General features: G+C 44.4%; 1 protein-coding gene across 19 annotated transcripts; it reads right to left on the reverse strand.

The window, feature by feature from the left end:
- Window positions 1–1,038: 1,038 nt before the first annotated feature.
- On the reverse strand, window positions 1,039–25,873 carry PCBP2 (poly(rC) binding protein 2). Of its 19 annotated transcripts, none has more exons than XM_079966782.1 (15): window positions 25,718–25,872; window positions 23,225–23,362; window positions 22,740–22,763; window positions 22,612–22,644; window positions 21,953–22,069; window positions 19,641–19,772; window positions 17,799–17,927; window positions 16,902–16,976; window positions 15,039–15,125; window positions 14,181–14,222; window positions 12,959–13,031; window positions 12,554–12,592; window positions 11,479–11,531; window positions 9,681–9,850; window positions 1,039–1,425 (listed from the first exon to the last, which is right to left on the reverse strand). In XM_079966782.1, the coding sequence occupies exons 2-15, from the start codon at window positions 23,291–23,293 to the stop codon at window positions 1,389–1,391; spliced, it is 1,080 nt and encodes a 359-aa protein (XP_079822908.1). In that variant the 5' UTR covers window positions 23,294–23,362; window positions 25,718–25,872; the 3' UTR covers window positions 1,039–1,388. The 19 variants fall into 19 exon arrangements, with proteins under 19 accessions (XP_079822908.1, XP_079822907.1, XP_079822909.1 ...); XM_079966781.1 differs by having other exon boundaries at window positions 11,479–11,534; XM_079966785.1 differs by lacking the exon at window positions 1,039–1,425 and adding an exon at window positions 4,438–6,526 and having other exon boundaries at window positions 25,718–25,873.
- Between the last annotated feature and the right edge of the window lie 1,922 nt (window positions 25,874–27,795).

Raw genomic sequence — 27,795 nt, forward strand, 5'->3', positions numbered from 1 at the left:
GAATGCATACCTCTGCGTCCCCCCAGGGGGAAAAGCACTGTTTACAGTGATGTGCAAACCAGCCCACAAGAAGCTCTCATTTCAGAATCACCTTCTCTGAACAATGTTTAACCCTTCCCAATGAAAGGTGGCAACTTCTTTAAACTAAAGTGGCATTTTGTTTATGCACTGAGATTACCTCAAAGCCCTCATAAGGTGGATGGCTTCATTCCATGTGCAGAAATATTAATGTGTGCATTTCACATTTACATACCAGAAGGATGTCAAAGGGGCATCTTGCATATATTCTACAGGAAGGGCAGCTAGTACTCTCCAGATGTTGTGGATTACAACTCTCATCATCAGTGAACACTGGCTGTGCTGGCTGGGGCTTTGGGAAGTCATGGTCCAACTTCTGGGAAACGCAATGTCGGCTACCCACACTGTATAGTTAGCATTCATCTCCTGAAATTGTGAAAGGCCTGACCCAGTTACAGGAAAGCATTGCAGCAGAGAGTCCTGGGGAATTAGAATTTCTTTATTTTACCATAATGAGATTTGACCGTCTCAATTTGCATCCCATATTGAAAATAAAAACTGACTTCAGTAATAGAGGCGTAGCTCAGAGCCTGCCCCAAGCTTCCAAATGAAAGCCTAGGTATTTGGGTGGCTTGAAGAGTTTCAGGCCCCCACAAACACAGCTCACTCGGAAGAAAGATTTTGTGAGGAAACTTCCAACATACAGCAGTTATACAAGTTTTCATAGAAGTTTAGTGTCCCGTGCATTAGAGAAGTGGGCTAACATGTTTTGCATATTTTATTTACTCCTCCCTTCCCTCTCCAGTGTGTTAACCCACTTCTCTAGGTGTTTTTAGAGAATACTAGAAAGCTAGGAGCAGTCACCTCTCAAACCCAAACAGGTCACCAAGGCAGGACCCTTTTTAAGCATTTCCAAGCAAAGCAGCTTACTGAAGCCTTACGGAGTCACAGACGCTTAATAAAGGCCAGCTATAAAAACTCAAGAGCACCACAATATTTTCTATTCACAAGGAAAAAAGCTCCAGTCCATCTTTTTATTTTTTTGAAAAATTTCTGACATTACAGAACTAAACTGAAATGTATTAATTCCACTCTTACATCTCATGACATAACAGAAAAACTTCATGAGCCAAGAAAGGGGGAGAAGCTTATAAACTAAAATATGAATCAGCATTTTAACAGCTGAACAGAGAAAAGGAATTAAAATGCTGCAATTAAAAAAAAAAATCATGAGTGGATGGGTAAAGCATGTAGAACTGAAAATTTACAAACTAGTTAAAACCTGGAATCGCTGACTGCTCAGAAACTACACAGATGGATCATGGGGATGAACAGCAGAAACGGGTAATGAGTGAGGCTGTTGCACTGTCCTAGCTGCTTCCCATTCCACCAGTCTCCGAAGAAAGCCTACAACGAGAATAAAGGTTAAAGGCCTTTTAAAAAAATTCTGTTAAGAGAAAATCCTACCCAGTCGTACTACAAATATTTTAAACCCCAAACGTATGATATAATCAAAAGCCAGAACAAAACCCTTTGGTTCCCACATCACTCGCAGACCAATGCCCCGCACAGCCCATACCATGCCAGGCAATATAGAAGCAGCTGTAGATCAGCAGTGGGCCGGAAGGCCCCTTTGTCATTTAAGATGCCCAGAAGGAATATATTATCCTCAAAGTATGTGCAGCTGCAGTAAATTTTAGATGGTCCTAAATGTTCAGTGGTTCCTGAATGTTGTTTTCCTGCTGGGCCAGGCAGTCACCAGAACTCCTCTCACTCAGAGCTTTGTTAGCAGTAGGCACACCATAGTGGCCTCTGTTGCTGCTAGCGTGCAAGCTGTGGCTAAGTTTGCCTTGTGTGTCTGAGTGTCTTGTTCTTGAAGGAAGCCACCAAAACGTATGCAATGGTTAGGCAATTAAGTTCCATGGTTAACAGGCAAGGAAAGAATTAACCAGTCAGATCATAAAAAGGCAAGCCAGAAATGGTTCGATTTATAAATCTGACAACTTTTACAGTTGCCTGATGCTTAAATCCCAAAGCCACTGTTATTTTATTCAGCCTATGAAGTTTTACCATATTCTAAGCCACATCACTCTGATCAGATGAGTTCACTGCTCACAAGGCTTTAAATAAGCAGTACTTAAGAGGACCTTAGGGACGCAGGTGGCGCTGTGGGTTAAAGCCTCAGCGCCTAGGACTTGCCGATCGAAAGGTCGGCGGTTCGAATCCCTGCGGCGGGGTGCGCTCCCACTGCTCGGTCCCAGCGCCTGCCAACCTAGCAGTTCGAAAGCACCTCCGGGTGCAAGTAGATAAATAGGGACCGCTTACCAGCGGGAAGGTAAACGGCGTTTCCGTGTGCGGCTCTGGCTCGCCAGAGCAGCGATGTCACGCTGGCCACGTGACCCGGAAGTGTCTCCGGACAGCGCTGGCCCCTGGCCTCTTAAGTGAGATGGGCGCACAACCCCAGAGTCTGTCAAGACTGGCCCGTACGGGCAGGGGTACCTTTACCTTTAAGAGGACCTAACATTTGCTTCAGCAATCAATTTGCTACTCCAGAATTAACACAAAGGCACATTTCTGTCCATTGCTGATTGGAGGACGGGCAGGGGGAGGGGATTGCATAAATCCCCAATACACAAGGTTCTTTAAAGGAGGACTTCCACTAGCACCCCTTCCCACATTTGGACAAGGGCCTACAGAGACCAACATTCAATAACATTCAAGGCCCAACCACAATTCAACCAATTCAATTTTATCTAAAATCTTGAGATCTTATCCAAGAGGTGGAGCCAAGCTATACGAAACTTACCTTTTATGTTCCAAGGCAAACTAGCTGCCCTTTCTATAGGTTCTCCTAGCTCTGCAAGGTGTGTGCATCCATCAGCAGCTACTCCATTGCTGCGAGAATATTTTAGATGATCCAACCCCAGGGGTGCAGCCAAATTGTGCAGGTCTTTCCCAAAGATTTGTGCCACTATCGGTGTGAAAGACCCTCATGATCAGACCCTGCACATGTGGCCTGATCATTTACATATTCTTCTGCTTCTTTTAGAATGTGAAAGACTACCAAGAAGCTCCAAAGAGCTGAAACTGACAGTCCAATGGGCAGGGTAGAACCATTCAAGGGTGCAATAAGAATAGCTTATGATGGGAAAAGTTTGTGCAGTTTGTTGTATTGCAGTTTGGCTTGTACGCTGTTCTTCTAGAACTGAGAAGGGAGTCTGCAGGACGCCCCATCTCACCACCCCACACATATCCTCAAACTGTAGTTTTGCAAAAACTGCAGATATGCATGAGCAAAGACATTTTCCTCAAATTAAGAGAAAAGGTGTGGTACTCTATTCCCCATGAACCAGTATTTGTGCATTTGTATTGTCTGGCTTTTAGCAGCATGACCAGCGTTAAATATATAGATTCTCTGACCCCTTGCCTGTAAAGAACAGGGGGAAGGGGGTTTGTTAAGTGGAGCTGGAAGAAAACAACCTTTCCTCAATGCCAATTATGCCCATTTCAGGGCAGAGAAGCATGTGCGCTGTGTGCTGTGATGGCCTACAGTCAACATCTCTCAACTAGATAAGGTAACCAAACCTTTGCTGTTGGCCCTCATTGTGTAGGAGTATCTTGGGGTAAGGGCATAAATTCTGCCAATCCGGGAGAAATTTACGTAAGGTTCTTTTAGAATGACAATTTTACTGGGAGCACTAGAAAGCGAACACATAGAGCCCAACATTGTGTCTGCAAATAGTGTTTACTTGATGTGTCTTGAAGCAAGATACTAGCAAATCAAGTTATAACAGAAGATTTCTGCTGCAAGAAATGGACATGTCATGAACCCATGGATGAGGCTACAAAAGTAATCAGGTTGACACAGAGAGCAGCTTGTTTCAGAGGCTCACTGAATGAGTCTCTGCTGGAGATCAACTTATTTGCATTTCTCTGAAAGGGACCCAAACCTTGGAAGCAGATCTGCTCTGCAATATCCCCCAGCAACCATTTGCACATGGGAGTGAAAATTTATGGGAGGCAAGGGCAAGATTCTAAAAGATGTCAAGAGTGGGCACACCATTCATAGGATTCTTGGGAAACCAGTTCAGTAATATATGCTTAGTGTACCTCTGATATAATAAAAATTGACAGTGGAACATCTTTTGCCTACCTCAACTTAGAGCTAATAGAAATTAAAGGTTATTACAGGTCCACATGGATGCCAGCTGGATAGAAAAAGGGAACATGAACGAAGCTCTGATCTCAATTTCCCACCACTTGGTCTCCATATCGTCAACCCCATTGGCTAGTGGTAGTGCTGCATGAACAAATAGCTTTTGGACAACACATAACCAGACTTGCTAGTCGAGAACAAATTAAAGCCCATTAATTCAGCCTCTACAGAACACTATAAAACAAGACGGCCAGCCCAAAAACTTGGTTAAGAGTAGACAATTTTTACTTTATGTGGTTACACTACAGAGCAGAACAGTTTTTTTTTTTAAAAAAAGTTACAATTGTGAAAGTCAAACTGCAGAAACAAAGTACTAAAAAAGACTTCTGCTACTCAAGGAAAAAGGGTTTGACAGAACTGCATTAAGTCAGCCAGTTGATGGCCTCCCCGTCCCCCTATGATAGGATAACGCCATGTCCTCCCAGCTCCCTGGATGCAAAGTTAACTAGTGCAGCCCCAGAATCAAGCCATCAGTCATCATTTCAAACTTGTTCTAGTAATTTTCTTTTAATACAAAGGATAACACAAGATTCTTAGCAGTTCCAGCTGTCACCGTTTCTTATTCAATGTTGCCTGAATTATTATGTTTTTGGAAAGACTAAGAGAGCTCAAAAAAAGGAAGTGTCTGTAGTGTTCATGTGACAACCCCAGGCTAAAGATCAAGTGAATTTAGGTGCAGACATAAAGAATGGACACGTACTATGCTCAACCCAAGAGCATGTCATCCCGCTGCATTATCTGTTTTGTCTGCCCAGTTTTCCCACACGGCTTTTAAATAGCCTTTAGTGGAGGAAACAGGCAGCTGCTGGCCTCAAAAGCCCAAGTTGAAATACCAGAACAAGTGAAGCCAACTGCCCAGCCTCTATAGATTATCACCTCTCAATACAGAATACATGCGCCAGGGAGGGAACATCCATTCAGATGGCCTGTATTGCCATCAGGAGACAGGTGCTTCTAAAACCACATCTCTAGGTGTCTGAAATACCCACCTCTAAGGACTAAGTATCAGAAAGCTGAACAGGTTTCAAGTGCTATTTTAGAAGATGCCATAAAGGAAAGCAACACCCACAGCATTGTCACAGCTGTTCATTAGAGCGTATATGTCGCTCCAGGTTCTCTCACTCTCTTAAGTGGCTAATAAAAGTCTTGGGTGTGGAGAAAGATGGGCATCAGAATCACGCAAGCTTTTTAAAGGCCTGCTGCAGTTTTTTTACATGGGAAGGGTGTGCACACAAAGAATATTACTTGTTCTACTGAGCAGGTGAGTTGTGTACACTGGCAAGTGGCAGTTTGTACAAGAACAGGAATAGTATTCAGGGTCTGAACCCGCCCCCCAGCACTATTACAGCTCACACCCTCGCAATTGTGTATTAGGTATCAGAGCCTCCATAGGGAACTTTATATACTTAATAATGGTGTTAGTGCAGTGCAGTAGTGTACATAATATTTTTAAAAAAGTTTAGCCTGGGGGTGCAATGTCAGATTCAACCGGCTTGTGGTCAGAGTTCGGTCCCAATTCAGGCACATCTGTGCATGTTCTCACCGTGACAGCTTTATTACAAAGGACAGACATTGAGACAAGTTTGGCCAAAGTAGCCTCTTTGCACAGCTTAAACCAAGGAATTTCAAGTGAGTTATCTTGTTAACGGACCCTAGCATTCCCTGCCCACCCAGCTCCCTCCCCACCCACCTTATTCCATGTAACAATGCAAACAAAACTACTAAAGCAACAGCTACAAGCTACATAATCAAGATCACTACTGGACTCAAACGGATTAATACACTTGCTCAATTGTCTTTGACCTAGTGGAGGTTGCCAGCAAAAAGTAACTCCATCCTAAAGGAATCACAAAGCTCACTTTTCTTTTGAAGTTTTAAAAAAAAGCTCTTCCAAGTCTCCTCTATGAGATCCCCATTGCTGAAAAGCAATCTGCTGTTCCTCTAAGGCCACAAGCAGACACTCAGTAAGGAGAGAATCTCTGTTTTTCCGTTTTCAGTTTGTTAGTAACACATGGCACAGCTGAGGTGGTGGAGGCACCCTTAGCAGCAGACACAACATTTAGAGCCAGGAGAGGGACGGGTTTCATGCCAAGCAGACTGGAGACACAGGGGGCGGTCGGAAGAGGGTTGGGGAGGCTGGAGGGTGCGTCGGAGACCCCCGCTGTCGCAAGCGAGGGGGTGGTGGTGGAGGAGGAAGAAGAAGAAGGGGTGGAGGGTTGAGAGAGGTTGATGCTGAGGTGGTCGGGGATCGTGACGGAGGCTGCCTGGGAGGAGGGTTTAGCGCTTTCTAAACTGTAACAGAGGAAAAAAGGAACAAAAATACGGGTGGGTGGATGGGAACACCACACAAAAAGCACAGGACACAAACAGCTTAAATAGCATGAAACTAATCTGGGAAGCTTTGGAAACAGCATAGCCAGAAGAAAGGTGGGATGGGAGAGAATGCTGACTGCAAGGGAATCTCAACATTCTCTTAGGTGTACCATGGTGCACTAATAACTCTCCCCCACCCTCAAAACAAAACAAAAATCCCAGCCTACACAACAGTTCCAATCCCAACCCCATTATGAATAACAGCTCCAGGTTTTGATTTCCTCAATTCCAGAAGCAGAAACTTGGTTGCTTCAATACTGAACTACAACACACATTTTGTTGAACCTGCAGAGAACTGCCACTAAACCTAATGTAGTCAAGGCAGCTGAAATCCTATCTGTTCCTGACAATATCTTGCAACACACCACTCTCCCTCCCTCCCCTGCCCATGCAGCTGTCCCTTCAGATTTAATGCAGGCAGGCTGTAGTTCCTGCCAGTATTCAAAACGTGCATTTAGGTAGCAAACCAATTCTAACAGTGCATTGTGTTCCACTCCAAGGTTGTCGTAATTATCAGGGAAGTCTTAATAAACAAACCCTTTGTGCAACTGTCAGAGGTTTTGACACAACCCAGTTTTCTACATCCTTACAGTCAATAAACAGCAGGGGAGGCTATTCCTCATCTAGCCAGAGGATAATTTTTGTTTTAAAAAATGGTTCAAAAAATGAATAAAACAAGCCAAACACCCAAGGGAAGGCTTTATTTGTGTTAGAATAAGGAAGAGCTTGCAGAATGGTAGGCACGTCTCTTTTTTCAGATACAACATTGTGGTTCTCAGTTAGGTTTTCCTGCATACTGAACTACAGCAAGTGGAAATGTAGGCTGCTTCTAAAGAAAAGAGCCATGTATTTTATTTGAATAGCAATTTCATCTCATGTTGCAGGAGCAATCTTCCACAATTTCATTTGTTCATGGGATTAAGCTTCAACAGAGCACTTGAGGAGCTCCACTGAAAATTGGCAAAAGAATTCTTGGAATGCCTGGATCACTGAGATAGTTGGAAACAGTTATGAACACTGTTCTTAAATGAGTTTCTGAACTGAATGAATTTTAACCAATGTTACACCAGTAACATGCAGCCCAGTAAGAGCTGAACACAAGAAGCAGTATCATCACAATGACCCACACTCTATCCCCATCTTGAGACCTATATGCTCCAGAATCTGGTGTTTAAAATGACTGGTCCTCCTAGCTTAAACCAGCCTTGACAACCTGGGATTCTTGCAAAATACATTTAGCAGTTCCCATCAATTAGATAGGATTTGAAGGACAGTTGGTAAGCGTGACAAAATGTGAAACTCTAAGGATGGCTGTTTACATAGCAGTTCCCTTCCCCTCAGTACTTTATACTGTAACTTTGCAAGCAAACTCTTTTTACCTGATTTATAGATAGCATTTAGGCTTTTAGACACTATAAAAAAAATACCCTAAGCCCTTGAGGAGTTCAGAATGGAGGAGTACCTATTAGCAATCTCTTACAAATAACTTTTTCCAAGTGTCATCTAGCCGCTTACAAACCTTCTTGCAGGCCATAATTTATCAGCCGATATATAGCTAACTGGTTGCTGCTTGCCACCACAATGCAAGAATATTGTGTCTGTGAACCTCCAAGAAAGAATTCTCAACTGCAGATACTGGCTATTTGTAAGCAACAAGTCATTGAATGCTGCACAGAACTTCAAATTTGGTGGCAGAAACTTCCTGGTTTCTGACTAGTACAGCTGGGGAGCTAACCTGGAATCAACTATTTCCTGAGCATCCTAAATGGCCACTTCTTTGAAAATTGAGGTGCTCTCAACTTCCTCAGGGCAAAGGATCAAGGAAAATGTAGCAGTGTTGCTTTAAAAATCATAGCAGATAAGTATTTGGGAGAGCACCTACTTGTACAGATGTTGTGTTTTGCTATTAGCCAATCACTGAATTGCAGTCAGAAGGTACCCAAGGGGTCATCTAATTGAACCCCCTGCAATGCATTAACTCATTAGTGGGCAGTTTAGAGCAGTGTTTCCCAACCTTGGGTCTCCAGCTGTTTTTGGACTACAACTCCCATCATACTTAGCGAGCAAGACCAGTGGTTAGGGATGATGGGAAGTGTAATCCAAAAACAGCTAAAGACCAAAGGTTGGGAAACACTGGTTTAGAGAGCTGAAAGCTCACAGGCAAGCCTAACTTTGCTACATTACAGAAGGAAGACATTGGAGCCAGAGGCTAACCCATAGATTCTAATCATTAACCTGTCATTCAGCAATGAACACTTTAGCTACGTTGGAAAGAGAGGGAAGAAATCTAGGACATGAAATGCCAGCTGCTCATGCCTGGGTTTTTAATTATTGAAGTCAATGCTCTCCATTAAGCTGATGCTTTCACTTTTGCCTTATGAGATCATCTGATCTGCTCAAAAGCTGCAGAGGGCCTCTTGCCAAGCAGGCTTTTTAAGGACAGGGCCCAAGGAGCAGCCACGGTTTGCTGCAGAGAACTGCTGCAGCCCATAGCTGAGGGTTTTGCTGCTAGCAAGAGTACTCAGGGTGCTGCTGCAGCCTTTGCAGTGCAGAAAGCTCCACCCCGGGGCAGTCCCAATTCTTCCCTTTCCTCTATTAACTACAGTAAACTGGGCTGCATAGCTTCCAGATCTCAAAAAAGGCACCAGCTGTTTCTGTTTTTTTTAAAGGAACAGTTAAGCATCTTATTTTTGTTACAGGCTCAGCTTAGCAGCAAGACTCCAGTTTAGTCTACCTTGAGGACTTTCAAGAAGCAATATTGGTTGGCTCTGTCACAAACCAGAAATATTCTAGTAAGAAGCCTAAGTGCTGCCAAGGAATGAGTGTTGCATATCCCATTTATTTCTATTCTCCTTCCTCCATACCACCTACTAGAAGGTCAATGGAGAGGACTGGTGCACAGGCTGCTTTTGCACCAGGGAAGTGGGAAGAAGAAAGTTGGTTTTGTTCTATTTCAGCTCAGAGAAACAGCCTTTTTCAAAATGTTGCCCTGATTTTAGTCATCTTTCACGTTCCCCAGTTCTGCCAATTCATACATGCATTACCAAGCAGCATGCCATTTGAATAGACTTACCTGACATTAATTAGATATTGAGCCAGGCTAATGCTGGCTGCAGATCCAGTTATGGTAACCTGCCTGTCAGTAGATCCTTCCACTGGATTGGCAATTTTGATCTGCGCCCCAGACATCTGGCGAATCTCATTGATCTTGGCGCCTTGACGCCCAATGATGCATCCAATCAGCTGAGAAACGAAAGTTGATAATGGTCAAAATGGAGCTTAGGATTCCAAAATAATCATTTTGTCCTGCTATTCTCTTTTCAGGTCAAGTACAGGCCTAACCTCTGGGAAGCTAGTTAAATTCCAACTCATTATCTGATTAGCATATGCCTACTTCTGTGCTTTCTCCAACTTTTGTTTAAGAACAACTTGTGAAAGTCCCTTTTCTGGATCTGAAGTTCACGTTACCTATTAAGACTGTTCCCTATAGCATTCTTTTTTCTTTACTAGAATCCCCAGTCATCCACAAATACCTAAATTTTAGAAGGCAAATCTATACTCAGGATCTCTTAGTCTTAATTCCAAGTACATATCTTCCTCCATATGAACCTACTCAGACCGAGACATCCTCCTCTTGGGGCCCTTCTTTGTGTGTCTCCTCCAATAGATCCAGAGGGTGGCAACAAAAGAACAGGCATTTTCTGCAGTGGCTCCGTTTGTGGAATGCTTCCCCAGAGAGGTTTGCCTGGTGCCTTCATTATACACATCAAACACATTATACACATTTGGGCACCAGGTGAAAACACTCCTCCTTCCCTTGTGGGAGGAAGGATTATTGATTTGCTTTGTTCTTATTTTTTATTATGTATTTTGTGTTTCTTATATTGTAATTTTATGTTGTAAACCACCCTGAAATCTACGTGCATAGGGTGGCTTACAAATTTAACAAATATATAAAGTGCACTTTTGTTAAAATGGAAGTCTCTTTTTAGAGAAAGCAAAATCTTACATGCTTCACAACACTCCCAGCAGTCGCTAGACTACCAGACTATCTTCTGCTCTACAGACTGCGGTAACAATATTACCCACAGAGAACAGAACCTAAAACCTTGTTTGTAAACAAAGCTTGGTGGTATAACCACCCATAAAGTACATCTGTGCAAGCAGAGTACAAATACACTAAGGTCCAAATAGGCACTCGAGCCTTTTGTTGGGCTACTTCTGGGTTAGCCAAACAGACTGGCCAGCTTCAGCAGTTGATAGCTCTGTGGTGGCCTGAAGTCACCCCATGAAATTGCCTGCAAAAATCTAACAGACCATTGTATTGTCTCAATTGTTCTCATCTGCAATGCTCTCCCAAGAGCATGGAGAGGCCCATGCACTGCTGCCAGCTGAATCAGATTTGGTTGCACCCAATTTTCTATGTATTTGTATGCTCAAGATTTCACCACACAAAAATCCACATGGCGCCCTGTGATGGGCTGCACATCCTGCATCCCTCCACCTGTTTCAATTAACCTGTGCAACTGCAGTGAGAAAGTAAAAAAGTTGTCTCTCATTTCAAGTTACAGTCAGAAATCTTAACCCAAGAGCTTCCTTCAAAACAGAAGAGGCAGTAGCCTGGGTGTCCCCATTACGGTATTACAGTCCAATTGCCTTTTCCTTGCCATCTGTAGCAGTGCTGTGAACTCTGCTCTGTCCCTCCACGTGGAGGGCAGCTGTCCAGAGCGTAGGACAGGAACAGTTCTGTAACTCCCTGCCGCAGGACTCTTGGAAGCAGCGCCGGAGCCCAGGCCCATCTGAAAGTTGCAGCTCTGTCCCATCTGCAAGCCACCATTTCCTAGATTTTTGCATCTCTGAAAAATACTTACATCATTTGGAATGGTGAGTTCATGAGAAGTAGTTTGAGCTGATGCATCCAAACCTGCTGAGACACAAAAGAGATCGACACCAGTTTAATGCAAGGCACGGCGAGGGGGCGGGCACTGAACAGAGGCCAGACGGGTCAAGCTAGCATTTGCGGCAGGAAAAACTGCTAACCTGAAGAGTTTCTCAAACAGGAGAAGAGCGAGATGCAAGATGTTAAATCCAAGCCCCTCTTCCTAAGCACCAGGGTTAAAATCAATTGGCAGGTTTCACCTAACGAGCCCCATCAGCACAAGCCATGCACGAGGGATTCCCCTTGAGCAATGGGGCTTCTCCCCCCTCATCTGCATATACCCCTGAAATTGGCCAGAGGGGTGGGAATAACCCCCAGAGCAATGCATGGGGAGAGGGGAGATCATTCGGTCTTAAAAGTTGCAATGATTGCTCTGCTGCGATATACGCCACAGCACAATGGTAAAAACAGAATGGTTTTTATTTGGCCAGGGTGGGGGTGAAGTAGTGACTCTGTTCAAATCAAGAAAGAACAAATGAGCCGGGATGACTTTTTTAAAGAGTCCTACAAAGCTGTAGCAAAGACAGACCCCCAAACAAACATGCATTCTCATCTTCCCATTTGTGCCTTATAGTTGTATGTCAATGTTCTTCTTGCTTCAAAAACATCGCAAGAAGTGGGGGAACACATTTGCATTGACCAAAATGGAGAAAAGAGTAATGCCACAAAAAGCATGATCCAACCTTGAGTTTTATTGGTCCAATGTAGCTGTTTATAGAAACACTTGTGGTTGACCTACCACCTTCACAAGCAAATAAACTGGTTACCAAATGAGAAATAAGACACTTCATTCATTCTATTATGCCCTGCTCTCCAAGTTTCCAGCTAGATTTCTTCGCAAGAGAAGGGAGGTTTAATAAGCCTGGCCTTTGCACCTAACACTACCTTGCGGTTCCTTTGTACTATATGGGTTAGCAGAATTTGCTGCCTGGGAAAGAATCTCCCACCAGTATTAACACACAATAGAGTTAACTACAGGTTTGTTTGTGTTTTTTTTCAGTCATTACCCCAATAGCCTTTCACATCTGGAGAGCTGGATTCAACGCCTGTCAAGATACAAGGGACAGTAAGTGTGATGGTCCTAGCTGAAGCCCTATCAGGCTTTCAGCCACAAGACAAACTATTACACAATTTGGCACTAGTGTCAGGATCGCAGCAGCTGAAAGGCAAGAGGTAACTGGCAAAGCTGTTGAAAGGGTGAGAGAAGGAAAGCAACATGAAGACTCTACCTAACAGCAATCTGATCAGGGCAGTGAAATCCACCCTCACCCCAAGATGGTTACCTGTGGATTTTTTAATATATATGTATATAAGTAAAACAATGGCGCTTAAGCCAAACATCTGCACTAAAGGCCAAGTGAAGAAAGACTCTTGGACTGGTAGCTTGCACAAGAAAGGAGGAGTTTTCATACCACTGAATCCAGTGTTGCCATGAGACATTGGAAAGTGTGACTGTTGCATTGCCAACTGGTGCAGCTTGGTCAGCTAGAAAGGAAGAGAGAAAGACTGATGTTAGGAAATTCGGAGGCTTACTTGCTTAGCATACAATTTAAAGGAAAACAGACACTGCAAGCTGAGCATGAGGTGCTGCCCCTTGGGGCAGGAGTTTGGGAGAGGGAAAACTGGGTTAAGGTGCAAGCGCTTCCCTGAGCAGAGATGGGTGCAGACAGAAGGAAAGCACCATGGGGCCTGAGGCCAACACCCATCTCAAGAGTCCCCTGGCTCAACAGAAGGCATCTGCAGTGAATTGTGACGAACACTAGGAGACAAGCACGAACAGGCAAAGTAACACAGAGGCTGGTTTGCAGTGGTGCTTGGGACTACACCATGCAGGACTCTGTCAAGCATTTGGAGGGGAGAGGTATATCATGAGGAGTGACCAGAATGGAGTCAGATGCTCTCCCCAGTATTAAACAGTGCAGTTTTCTAGCTCTCTCCCCTACACCTACTTACCCCAGCCCCACCCTTGCCTGTTCTAAACATGCTATGAGCAGAGATCAAATTCCTATGTATCTTTCACTGAGAAGCTGCAAGTGCTGCATCTAGCTCAAATACCAGAAGGTTTGGGTAAAGAAGGAAAAACATCCTTTTACATCAAGCAAAGATAGCTAATGGCTTTATTAGAAGAAAGCGTGCCAAGGAAAGGCACCCCAAGCAAAAGCCCCACCACCTCCTAGCCACACCTGCACAGTGACTATACATGATGCAGAGTATCATGTTTGGAGACAAAAGCAAAGCAGAAGTCTGATGCCAGCCTCTCCTCCACCACCACGGTGAAGTGCACTACACCAAGATGCCCTATGCCCTGTACCAAGAACCACAATGACAGTATACCATGGAGTTTTGTTTTGTTTGTTTGTGGGGCTTTACATCAAATTGGGAGGGAAGAGGGGAACTGAAACTTGGAAAAGTGTACCAAGCTTTGCTGTGCAAGTGTGTCACAGGCCGGCAGAAAAAGGACAGATTAAGATTGGCTACACAAAGAAGTGCTGAACAAAATTTGAGGATTGTTTTTGGTCAGATTTCAGCTTCAAATCAAAACAGACTTCTAAAGCTGCTTGTTGAGAAAGCATGGAGAAATTTTGAAGGGAGAAGTGGGGTGATTTCAAGACAAGAAGTGTAAACAAAACTTACATCTGGCTGTGGAATGGCATACTGTCCTTGAATGGTATAGGCCTACAAAAAGGAGGAAAACAGTCCTATTAAAAACCATTGGACAGCCACCCAGTGACAGACAGATTTCAACTAGCCAGGAAGCCAGAGAGCTGAGGGGGGAGAATTGTTGGTGGGGAGCCTGAAGGCAGGCAGTTCTCTTAAGGGGGCTGCTTGAATTTGCTAGTGTGCATAGTGTGAGAAGGGAAACTGGTCCCCACCACAAAAAGGATTATAGTATTAGCAGCTGGTTGTTGGTGAAGATTTGTTGTGTAGTGGAGGATTGGACAGTGCTACAAGCCCTCCTGCCCTAGGCATACTCCAAACCAGACCTCCTATGCCTCCAACTGCTTTTAAAGCTAAGAGGAACCAGCTGGGTGTTCATCCCCATCCCACTAAGTCACCCCATCATTCCACACGCCTAGGAACCTGCAGTGGACAATCTACAGTCAGGTGCTGGATGGCAGAAATGCATCTGGAAGAATAGGGAGAGAGAAGCAGCCAAACATGATGGTTCTGGGGATTACCCTACTGAAGGGACCCAGCAAGGCACTCACTGCATGGGGACTTGCTTAACACTAAGTGAGGCTTTGAGGGCACAAGTCTCTCACCTGCAGGCCAGGGGCGGGGGGGAGTGCAGCCCAGGTTGGAATTGACGAAGCAGTTACCACCTGCAGGGCTGACTATTGGCCTGCCAGGTAGTGTTTGGTGGCCTTAATCCAGTTCCCAATGAACAGGAGTTCACAGCACAAGCCGCCACCACCAGTCTTGCCACCCTTGTTGGCAGTCTCAAAGAGGCCAAGGATTGAATGGGCCATGGAGACTGAACTCCCCTCTCACCTCTTGAGGTGGTCCCTCCAGGTCAGAGTTGAGGCACATTGATGGGGCGGTGTGGGGGTAGCTTGCACTGCCGCTGCTGTACCTGTCCTGTGGATAAATAGAGGACTTCAGTCTCCAGGGCTGTCAATCCAAAACCTTTCGCCAACACCAAAGTCATATAAAACTTACTCTGATCAAGGGCTAACCTGTACTAAAGACAGACGCTGGCTTACTCCAACTCATGTCACATCAGTAGCACCAGACAATGCGAGATTTCCCAACTGCCGGCACCTTCAGGGGCAGGGGGGCCTGCACAGGCAAAAGGAGTCTTGCTCTCTAAAGGCATAACAGGACTAACCTGCCACAAGACCAACCTCAGGATGCAAGTGAGGTTCTGCCACTATATCTTCAGTAACCTCCCATGTGCCTTTCCACTGCCAATTAACTGCCTAGCAAGCTGTCAAGAGCCTCTGGGAGGGTAGGTAATATGAATGGGGCAGGAAAGAAAAGGGAAGGGATTGAGGCAAGAACAAGAGCACGACAGCACCTTTCCCCCAGCAAGAGGTATCAGCCAGATAGCCCAATATAAGTGGCATGTGAATGTATAAGCACTGGGTGAACTACAGCGCTGCCTCTAAATTTCTATTACTGACTGAAACTATCCATTAACACTCTGCTCTGCCATTTTTCACTTTCACAGCCAGCATTTACAGCAATTATACCCCACCCGTTAGCCAAAAAGGCTCTTAGACAGGCTTGCAAATATTTGCTTAGTTCACCCCACCAAACTCACTTTGAAGCTTCTGCACTGTTGGTACAGCCTTCTTTTAAAAAAATAAAAAATACAGGTGGGCATTGAGGCACTGTGCTCAAAAGCAGTCCAATGACAAAGTCCCCAGAGTGTTCCAACTCCACTCCACATACTTATGCAGAAGTCTTTTCTGGGCATGAAGTTCTGAGAGGCTTCAGCTTCTCAAACCCTCATGCCTCAACCTGACGTGAAATCTATCTGCCTAAAACAGTTGCAAGTATCTGCAAGTCCAGCTACAACTTTAAAATGCCTTGTAGGATCTATCTGGACTCGCACAGCCCACTCAAGCACACGTTTCAATGAAATCCATGATAACGGTAACAGGATTCCAGCAAGCTGAGAGACTGAAGTCCCATCCTGCAATGGCCGCAACAATGCGCTGTTTTACCAAAAATTTAACACATCTGTATCCAACCTTTCTGTGTACTGGAAGCAATTACATAATAGCATTGGGAAGCGACTCAGATCCAGTATTATTTGGCATCTCTTTAATGTGTCCTCCCCAATTTGTAGTTAGCAATCAGCATTTAAATCATCCTTAAGTCATTACCATCTAGTAAAAGGAAGTAATTCCAGAATGTTCTGAATTTTGGATTCAGTATCATAGGATTATCAGCCATATCTCCACCTCACATTCCCAATCCTCTGGGTTCCAGTTCTCCCAACACCTGTCCTTCTCATTATTCAGCCCCTGCTGCTTTAGAACAACTGTTCAGAATAATTCAAGCCTACTACAATCAGCCACTGATTTGAACACTGTCTTAAATTGAAGGCCAGAAAAAATTGTGGGCTGACTTGTGGTCTTACGTCTGGTGCAAATTTCAAATTCCAGCTAACTCCCCCAACCCACACTGCTGACTACGATTCCCAAAGGACCTCAGAGCCTGTTGAACATTTGAAAGCAGCCTCCAAAGAACAAAACCAAAGCAGCAGAGGTAGCACTATGCTGGCCAGATGGGCAGCACAGGTGATAAAGCATGCAGAGTGGTTTGATGTGTGCTGGCAGTGTTGAAGCTTGGTAGGCTACTATATTATTTCCCCCAACCCATGCCCAACAAGAGGAATGTCCTTACCTGACCGCCTGCAAAGATGACAGGAGAACTGGATGGCTTGGGTCGGTAGGGGATGGTGACACCCTTTGGGGGAGACTAGATTATAAAAGAGTAAGAGGAAAAACATGGTTAATTATAGAGACTCTGGTTAAGCATCTGTCACAAAGCTATATGGGTCAGTTTATTAGCTGTCTGAACTAATGAGCTATCCACTTTACAGTCTTCCTCATTTGATTGGCACTGCTGTGGAGGCAGTAGTGTCATCAAAATCCGAGACACAAAGCATTGATTTAGATTTCTTCACAATTTTCTCACATCTGTGGTTCTAGACGTGCAAGGCAGACTTCGCCGAGGTGTCATGAGCAAGTGGGCCACTACAACCACTACAACAAAAGGAGGGGCATGCACAAGACCACTTTGCAGGGTCTCGGGTTGAATCAGACAGCAGTTATTTGTTACATATGAGCTTTCTGTGAGCTGCTCACATTAGATCAAGGATTGATACCTCCAAGTGCACCTACAGTTGTACTGCAGGTGTTGCTTTCAGGCAGCCTAAACTGCTTTTATACTGACTTGGCTCTGATGGTTCTCTTCCAGGAAATACTGTGGACATGAACCCACTAAGAACCAATGCTTTATTTGAAAATATCCAGTGACCTTCACATCACTTAAAACCAAAACTACACCACCACTAGGGAGAAGCAGCTGTCAGTAAAATAATTCTGTAGCAACTGTTCCAAAACTAGAAAGCAGCTGGCCACAATCCAGTGACAATGCTCCTTTTGCCCTTCTGCTTGTCTCAAAAGCTTTTAGCAACAATCCCTCTGTAGCCTCTCTCATTTATTTGTGCATTGTGTGTGCATTTACTCATTTTAATCTAGTATCTTAAATAAATCAGGTCACTCCACCATTACTCACCTCCAGCATGACCACACAGATCTGTTTGACGCACTCAATGATGGACTGTGGAATCCCAGCAATGGTGATCGCTCTCTCAGTTGAGTTGGGCAACATGTCTCCAGCCACCTGGACCTGTGCCCCCGTGCTCTTAAGATTAAAAATACCAAGTCAGGTTTCCAGCCTCACAGAAGGACAGCTGATATATTACATATACAAATAGCAATAACTTAGCTTCTTCTCCAAAGTGATTTAGGACTAGTCATGAGAAGTTAGTGCATGGCTACATTACAGAAATCTCAGCATACTATCCAGTGTTCTTAACAAGCCCCTAAAGTCCAGCTTTCATGAGGACAAATTTATTACTCTCAAAGCTGCATAAAACTAGGAGGTGAAGACAAGGTTTTGCAGGCACCATTGTTACTGAAGACTGGACTTATCAGACAGGATCATTCAATCCTGTATGACAGCCACAGGGACAGAATCCCACAAGTCTTATCACTACTTACTTTCTATTCCACAAAGGTGGGGAAAAGATAGTAGTAGTTAAAGGCAAATTTTGCATTTAGGAACAAGGAGCTTTAGATAAAGGGAAGATATAGGAATGGAATAAATCTGAAAATAAAGCCTATGGGGGGGGGATTATCCAGGAGAAGAGACAGGTATGCACCCTTGGTTGAGGCAGGAAATGAAATAATGGAAGGGCTTCAAGATGGAAAGCCAACCAAAAACAACTTTCTTCTTTCCTCTTAAGCGGAGGAGGATGGGAACAGAGGAAGCAAACTCCATAATGGATACAATCCTAATCAAATGGAAAGGTTAGTGTAGGTTTGTGAGACCAGGGCCAAACATTAGAAAACAATAGTTCACCTATGTTTAACGCTTTGCCACAGCAGCAATGCTGAACTGGCAATTGGTATCTGTAGGCCTGCAGCTGACGTTAAGTAGGAGTGCTTGCCAACATGGCATTCTGCCCAGAGTACGTAGTCAAGACAATTGAAACCAACTGCAAATGGATAGCTAAAAGGAAATCTCTATTTCTAGGCTAGCTCAATTTTAAAGTGGTGCAAGAGGCAGAAATGGGCAATAAAAATCAGAATGCATTATAATCCACCCTAAGCACTCATGGATGGGCTGAAGCACATAATGAAAATGCAGCTAACATATTTTTGAGGATTCAGTTATGTAAAGTTTTAACCTAGCCTGTACCACTTAATATGCCATGTAGACATATTTATTGTTCTGAAATGTTTCAACCCATGCACCCATTTGTTTTTAAAATGAGGGTTTTCAATCAAATAGAACTGGGGCCTCTCCCAAGACTCAAATTGAGAGAAATATTACACAACCAAGATACATGGAGGAAAGGCTCTAAATGGGCCCCCAAAGGTGAATATTAATAGTTATTCTATGCTGATACATTAGCTGAGGTATTAACACTCCAAAGTCTTCGCATTCATAGCACCAATGGATTTAATTTGGAAAGGGGGATGGAAAGAGATTGATTAGTTAGGTAATGTGGTCAATAAAAATCCCAGATGCCAGCCTTGCATACAACTCAACTTCTTTAAAGGTCTTAGTCTGCCGCTTATCTGGCAATAAACTGACCCTGGAGATAAAGGACGGGAGACCAAAAGGGGAATACAAACTTACAAAAAGCACCTGACTCCACTGCGCTTGGCTCCAGCCGCTCTTCGTCTCAGTTTCATGAGCACTAAATATAAGCGGCTGTATTAAGCAGGATGACGCAGAGTCTATGTGTGGCATTCAACCTCAATACATTTGGCACAGGGCGGGGTCATGGTGAAGGGGAACGAGCAGCATTTTGCAACACACACAAACTCCGCAAGTCTAAGTACACACCTCTCTTATCTCCTTGATCTTGCAGCCTCCTTTTCCAATGAGCGAGCCACATTGGCTGGCAGGTACCACAAGTCTCAGAGTAACGGGGGGCCTGCTAGAAGCCGTGCTGTTGGTCATTGAGCTGCTGATGTCCTGAAAGCACAAGTTAACAAACTTAAACTATCAAAATTTCAAATGGAGGTTAAAATTTCAAAAAAATGATGATGCTCAAGAGACAAAAAAATGTGAGGTTCCAGCAATGCACACACTTTATAGAGGACCAAAGAGTCCAAGTATTTGTTCCATCATTATAGTCCATCAATTTGTTATCTATGCAGCCCTTATGTTTATAGCAGGGTTCACAATATACTGCCTGCAAATGCACATGTGCCGACAGTAGCCGTCCCTGCTGCTCACTAGGTCCCCTCCCCCCACTGAAATTAGGCTTGACGGAAGTATTCTGTTGTAGCCTATAGGTCACAATGTGTGCTTGGTTGTGATGGGTATACAGTGCCCACAACAGTTTATCCGGTTTGCAAGTGTGCCCACAGGCCCCCAAACACTGGCAACATCTGGTTCACAACCGCTTCTGCTTAGGAAACTGTTCTTACATAGTTACAGCCAGAAGCTGTATTGATAAAAAATTTAAAATATGGCTAAACTGCTTAATTCACCTTGTTCTTCCACAATATCCTGATGACTCAATTTTCCTGCACCATAAACTCCTTGATGGAGTATGAGTAGAATGCAAAAAGCATGCTCATTAATTGTTAATAAGCCACCTTGGGAGCATGAACTGGAACATGTACAATTTTCTTAAGCTTAGTTATATTCTTAATAAGGAAATATACTTTATGGTGCCCTTGGGCTAGCTAATTAACTCCCCCATGTACTTTTCCAAAGATTTCTCTTGTAGCATGAACCAAGAATATAGTGGGTGTCTAGAAGTAAGCTCCTATCCAGCAAAAATCCACAGAGTAGATAATCTCTGCATCCCAGAGGCTGTCCATCATTCCACACTGTAAGACAGTGAAAAAATTGCTGCAGCCAGATACAGATAGGTAGCCGTGTTGGTCTGCCATAGTCAAAACAAAATAAAAAAAATTTCCTTCCAGTAGCACCTTAAAGACCAACTAAGTTAGTTCTTGGTATGAGCTTTCGTGTGCATGCACACTTCTTCAGATACATGTATCTGAAGAAGTGTGCATGCACACGAAAGCTCATACCAAGAACTAACTTAGTTGGTCTTTAAGGTGCTACTGGAAGGAAAAAAAATTTATTTTGCAGCCAGATGTCAACTCTAAAATGGTTCAGTAGAGCCAGGCCTGCACAACATTCATGAAGGCCTGGCACTCAAGAAACAAAAACCCTCTGTTAGTGCCAGAGCTTATATTCAGTATCTTTCATACATTGGCTATGATGTAAGCCTTACAAACAGCACAGCCTAAGCAACTAAACCCAATAGCTGCAACAGCTATTCTGTTAAGCAAGCTGCAAATCTCCATGCCAGGAGCAGTAAGACACTATCTTCCACAAGTCAAGGACAGAAGCTTGAACCTTGTGGGGGAGGTAGGGAAGCAAAAAGTGTTCTCGGGTTACTGACATTCTGCTAATGCTCAAGCACTGAATTTCAAAAGTTTAAAGAGGCACAGCTTACAACAAATCATACAGCTGCAGTTAAGTGAACAGGCATTTTGCTTTAAGAGATATCACTAGAGAAGTACCTTCCCATCTTGCTAGACTTATTTTAGCTTGCCAGAAAGTCAATCTTATGCTTCAAACTTTGTTTATTCCTATAGTGTTCTAATGAAACAGCAGGGCGAATGAACTTTGCAAAGAATATAAGATCCTAAGTAAAATGACTTCACCAAGCTATTAATTTGAAAGGCAACTGAAAACCAATTGCAGTTTGGAACATTGTACCAGTCCGAATTTGGCAGTAAACTTGTAACTGAGCAACATAAAAAGTGAACTAGTTTACAGAACTTTGAGAAATGCTTTAAGATATGAAGTTCTCTATATTCTTGAGCAATGATCAAATTGTTTTAATCAGACAGCCATTCCATTGCTATACTACCAAATATCAAGATTAATCCCCGTGCTCCAAAATTTTCTTCTCAAGGGAGTCTTAAGAGTCCACTGTGTAGAATTGAAATTCCATGTTTCCACAAAATGTGGCGTGTATGACTAAATTTCTCGTTGTGTTTGCAGGAAAGATGGTAACCACATTCAACACTGCCAGAAACGATGGGTCCACATCATCACCTCCAACACATCAGCAGATGGAACACACATTATTCAACCCATCAAAAAAAAGGGATGGTGTCACATACCTCTTCCAGTTTGTCAATGATCATAGCAAATGCTTTGAAAATTGCATTAGTGGGTCCAGCAAGAGTGATAATCCGTTCTGGGCAGTTCCCTTCTGAGATGTTAATGCGAGCACCACTCTAAAAAAGGGGGGGAGGGGAACGGAGTTATAGAATGAGAGTTGGAGGGGACCCCAAGGGCCATCCAGCCCAACCCTCTGCAAGGCAGGTCAAAGGAGACTCCCCTTTCTAATTCTGCCTCTTCCCACCACCACCGTTTGATTTTCTAGTAAGACAGCCATTCTATGCACACTTATTTTGGAATTAAGGCTCAATGAATTTACTGTGACTTACTCCAAATAAATATGCAAAGGATAAGGCTACAGATTTTAGTGCATTAGGCAGATCAGAAGTACCTAGCAGGGATACTGCCAAACTGACAAACACAGCTTTCAGAAGTTGAGATACAAATAGCTACCACTCCTTCCCATCAAGACTGGTTGGTTTTTTTGGAAAGTCATAAATTGCTATGTTCAAGTTGATACTGGGCATGAATAACGTCGTATCTTTCAAACTGACTGCTATCGCCTCAGTAAACGGTTTCTACCAGGTGAGGAGTGCCTTATTGCCATATTTAACTTTCCCTTGATTTGTTTTCACTGCTCTTATCCCCAAGAACCTACCTCTTCACGCATCTTCTTTACAGATTCTCCTTTCTATACACAAACACACAGGGGAAAAAAGAAACTGGTTATTAGTGTCACTAATCTGAATTAAGGAAAGAATATAATAATTACACTGGACCACTCACCTTCCCAATGATGCTTCCAACCTCCTGAAACAGCAAACATAAGAAATATGTAGTTCTCTATCATTCTGACAGTCCAATATAAGCCCACCCACAATATTGTGTATAGACAATATTCTGCTTATACCCACCCTCTACGTACAAACAAGCCTTCAGCTGCATAACAGTGCAAATTTGGACATTAAAAAGTTGAATGTAGCATCCTTACTAGATGGTGCTTAGGGCAGCTTTATATATGAACAAAATATTGTAAATCTCTGATTAAATATATTTTAAGGAGGCAGCTTGGTTGTTTTTCCAAGACACACCCAACCAACTTATTCCAATATTATATTCTCCACTGGGGTTAACTGAGCGCTCTACTACAAAGAACATGGTACGCCAAGAGCAAACTGATGTTTTAATTTGATCAGACAACTGGGTTTTCCAAGGCATTTACTGTGACCTAGTTTCAGTCTGACGCAACCAAGATGAGGAAAAGCAAGTACCTTCCCATGCATAAGTAGGCGAATAGTAAGTGTGACATTTAAACCTCCTTCGATAACACCAGTGTCCATCTTGAGCTGTATTCAGTTAAGTCAGGCTTGAAAGTGGTCAAATCTTTGGTCGCTGGAAGGAAAATCAACCTATAAAATAAAAAGATTATCTTGTACTGTCGCCACACAAGAATTAACTCATTAATACGGTTTTCTGGCAGTATCTGAACACTTTGATGTCCTGTATTTGTTCTTTTTTTCCAGGCCTCAGCATTACATGTATCTTGCATTAGATTTAATCTGAGGAATAGGCCCAGTTGACTGTCACCAACAAGTTGTCAAAGCCACAGATTTGCATGTGCTTACTGTCACTAATCAGTTGATACGCAGAAGTTTACACCTCCTATGTGTTTATTCACAAACTGGTCAAGTAGTGCTTAGTAGCCAAATGTGTTAATGCCCATTGGAGACTACTGGTTAAAGACGATCCCCTGAATGCTCATGGCACAGAATAGACATATCCCCTTGAACAAGTTGACCTCCTCCTTCCTTTGCTAGAAGGAGAGATAGAGATCAATTGTCACTTTCAGTTTCCAGTTCCATTGCTCAGCAAACTACAAATAGCTTCAGCAGAAGCACTTCCCAGTCACTTTCACAGCTTCATCTGCACTATTTATTTTTTTTAAAAAATCCATCTATATTTGACAAGATGTATGCCTGCTGCTGAACTTGATGGTTCTTTTTGTCAACTATAAGTAACAAGAACCCCATTACCCATGCCATGCAACTTAACTTTAACCATGTAAAGTAACAGCTTTTAAGCATGAGCAGTGTGTTTTTTCCATACTACTGAACAGTGACAGGAAGTCACCTTTTAAGTAGGCTTAGGGATAATTGACTCATTAGAGAGCATGAAGTCATTTTCAAATCAAGTGAAAGTCATATATATGAAGAGAAAAAATAAAAGCAAGCAACTTCCAAGCTGAAAACTTTTTTATTCTAAAAGAACTATGAATCAGGTTAAGAAAATAATTTTTAACACTAGTCTAAGATAAAAAAGCAAAAATCCAAATAAAAGACTTAACTCTTAAAAGTCACCAATAGTTTGCTGTTTTTGCAACATTGCACAAGTTGGTACCTGAATTCTTATCTATCTCAACTAATCCATTTAACCTGCAATATTCAAGAATTTTATTTACAGGGATTACTACCTACAATAACACCTTGAACCATGTCATCGATTTTAAGTTAAAATATATGGAAAGGATGGTTGTCAACCCTAAACCGATTTTGGTTTTATAAAGAAGCCACACAGGCCAATCCTCAAACCACCGGAAGTCTAAAATTGCAATTTTTCTTCACCAGCCAGTGAAGTTCCTATTTACAGTATTTTACCTTCCCCAAGGTCTCAAACCTTCTCCCACCCTAAAGCTGCCCACTCTAACGAGCAATTATAAACTTGCAGATCTGCACCTTGCACCGCCCAAGTTTAGAGTCAAACCTATTTCAAACTCGTGGAGGGGTCGAGGGCGAGGGGAACGGGCATATTAAAAAAATCCCACATCCTCATACCAAAACTACTTATTTTTTTATATATATATCTTTCCACCGGGCAGTTTAATAACATCCTCATACCAAAACTACTTATTTTAATATATATATATATATATATATATATATCTTTCCACCGGGCAGTTTAATAGAAACACGGCTCTATTTTAATTTTTATACTTCTATTATTAAAGCTGCGCTATAAAGTTCTCACAATGACTTTCCGCCAGTGGAGAAGAGCTGCCTAAAAAAGAATCGGAATCGGAGGGAGAAAAAAATAAGAAGGGGGCGCTGTATAGCTGGCGGGACGCGTTTTGAAATAACACGACGCAACTGTCCTGTTTTCTCTTCCCCACCCCTCCCGCTCCAGCCATGAGATCCGCCCGCCCGCTGCTGCTGCTGCCGCCGGCCTTGCGCTTGGGCCCGCGAGCCAGGCCTCCCTCCATTCTCTTACTCACAGCCGGCCGCCTTAGCGTCAACCTCCTCCTCCTCTCCCCCCCCCGCTCAAAGAAAAATCCCCGCCCCTCTCCTCCTCCCCCCGCCATCACTCTCCCTCGCGCGCAAGAGGCCTGGGCCCACATCCCGCTCGATGTGACGCAGCAAGAGCGCCCCCCCCCAACTACATACATACACACGCACGCAGCCATCCAGTCCACTGCGGGCCCCCCCCAGCCGCGTTCCACGCGGGGCCCGCTCCTCCCCGAGGCGCAAATGGCAGCAACAGCGCCACCCCTCCCCCCACCCACCGACTCCAGGCGCTTCACACGCACTCGGGTGGGACCCGGCCGCAGTAGGCCGCAAGCGCATCCTCGGACTCGCGTAGCGACCCGGCCCGGCTCGAGGCGCAGGGTTGGCGGAAGAGCGCAGCTACTCGAGGCCGGGGATTCGGAAAGGGGGGGGGAGGAGGGAAAAAAAAAGACGAGCACTTTCCGAGGGGCGGTGGGAAGCCCTTACCTGGCGGGGTGGCTAGGCCCGGCCGCTCACGCGTTCGTTCGCTCCCTCGCTGGGGCGGGGAAGGGGACGGGACGGGGGGGAGCGGGAGGAGGGAGGGCGGGTGGTGCGCGGGTCTCCGGGGCGGGCGGAGGGAGCGGGACGGGGGGAGGGGAGGAGGAGAGAGCCGGGGCGGGCGGGCGGGATGGCGGCGGCGGGAGGAGGGCAAGGGCAGCGGGAAGGGGCTGCGGCAGCTGCTCTTGCGGCGGCGGCCTCGGCGGGTCTGGGAGGGGGAGCTGGAGAGCGGGGCGATTTCAACCCCGCCTTGACCCGGAAACGATAAGAGCCCTCCCCTCTCCTCCCCCGTGCAGACCTCTTCCGCGCTGGAACGACAGAGGCGCTCCGGCCAGCGCGTCTTTTCCCCAGCGGACGTTGCAATGCCGACCATAGAGAGGGGGCCGTTGGAAACGAGCCGGGGCGCTGGCTAGAGCGTCGCCCAGTGAAAGAGCGGCGAGGTACCCCCTGCAGGCCGCGTGCTGTGTAGTCTTCCAAAAGCAGCGTGGCTCTAGCAGGGAACTATGGAGAAGAGGAGGAGGAAAGGGACGGAGGGAGGAAGAAAGAAAGAAAGAAAGAAAGGAGGCAGCCATCTCTCGCGTGCTGCGTTTGTGCATATGCAGATACAAAGGCTGTTCCCAACAGGACTTCAGCATAATTGAGAGAGAGGAACCAGGAGGAGGTGGAAGGGGCAGAAGTGGCTCAGAGGAGCTCCTGTTAAGTTTTATAGGACAAAGTAAACTGACAAAAAGAGATGGGACGGAATCGGATTGGGGGCTGAGAAGAGTCCCTCGCCCCCGACCCCGTTCTCCAGGGCGCCCTTGTCAGTGCCTTTGCTTCCATTAGGACATGTGCTTTGGGACGCCTTTGTGAGAGGGAAACCTGGGACCCCACCGACACACGTCCCCTTGTGACATACATTCCACACCCATCACCATGACGGTGTCTCTAGTCAAAGCACACAAGTTTTACCATTGACTTTTACGCATGTGATGTGTCTGAACTGTATGTGTGTGTAGATGTAGTCTGGCTTACTCCAAAGGTTTAAGATTGGTAATGCAATTTAAACAACATAAAGCATCCGAATAAAACGATACAGTAAAAATCTACCACCGCCAGCCATTAAAAGAAGCTCTTCAATAAATGGGTCTTGGAGTGCTTCTGAAACATGCTTTGTTGTTTAGTCGTGTCCGACTCTTCGTGACCCCATGGATGCCAGGCACTCCTGTCTTCCACTGCCTCCTGCAGTTTGGTCAAACTCATGCTGGTCGCTTCGAGAACACTGTCCAACCATCTTGTCCTTTGTCGTCCCCTTCTTGCGCCCTCCATCTTTCCCAACATCAGGGTCTTTTCCAGGGAGTCTTCTCTTCTCATGAGGTGGCCAAAGTATTGGAGCCTCAGCTTCAGGATCTGTCCTTCCAGTGAGCACTCGGGGCTGATTTCCTTAAGAATGGATAGGTTTGATCTTCTTGCAGTCCATGGGACTCTCAAGAGTCTCCTCCAGCACTAGAATTCAAAAGCATCAACTTTTCGGTGATCAGCCTTCTTTATGGTCCAGCTCTCACTTCCATACATCACTACTGGGAAAACCATAGCTTTAACTATACGGACCTTTGTCGGCAAGGTGATGTCTCTGCTTTTTAAGATGCTGTCTAGGTTTGTCATTGCTTTTCTCCCAAGAAGCAGGCGTCTTTTAATTTCGTGACTGCTGCTTAGGCTCTGGCTAATCTCCAGGAGCTCTGCCTTTTAGGGAGCAGGGTGCACAAGTTGGCTACCAATCATGACAAATTTAGGTTCACTAATTTCGACAGGTCTATTCTAAGTAAATGTTAGTTGGCTACAGTTTTATATGAATCAGTCTGACACAGAAACACTGTCCCCAAATCCCAGATTTATGAAGGGCAACAATGATTATTCAGTGATGAAGGAAATACTTCTTTAAAAAACAACAACCCTAAGTGACATTGCAGTGAGGCAAAACAGAATCTGTGAATTAGCCCTAAGAAAAAGATAATTTGTCCACACAATGGAACAAACACTTCCTTTGG

The sequence above is a fragment of the Podarcis cretensis genome, assembly GCF_951804945.1.
Source record: "Podarcis cretensis genome assembly, chromosome: 2".
NCBI lineage: Eukaryota > Metazoa > Chordata > Lepidosauria > Squamata > Lacertidae > Podarcis > Podarcis cretensis.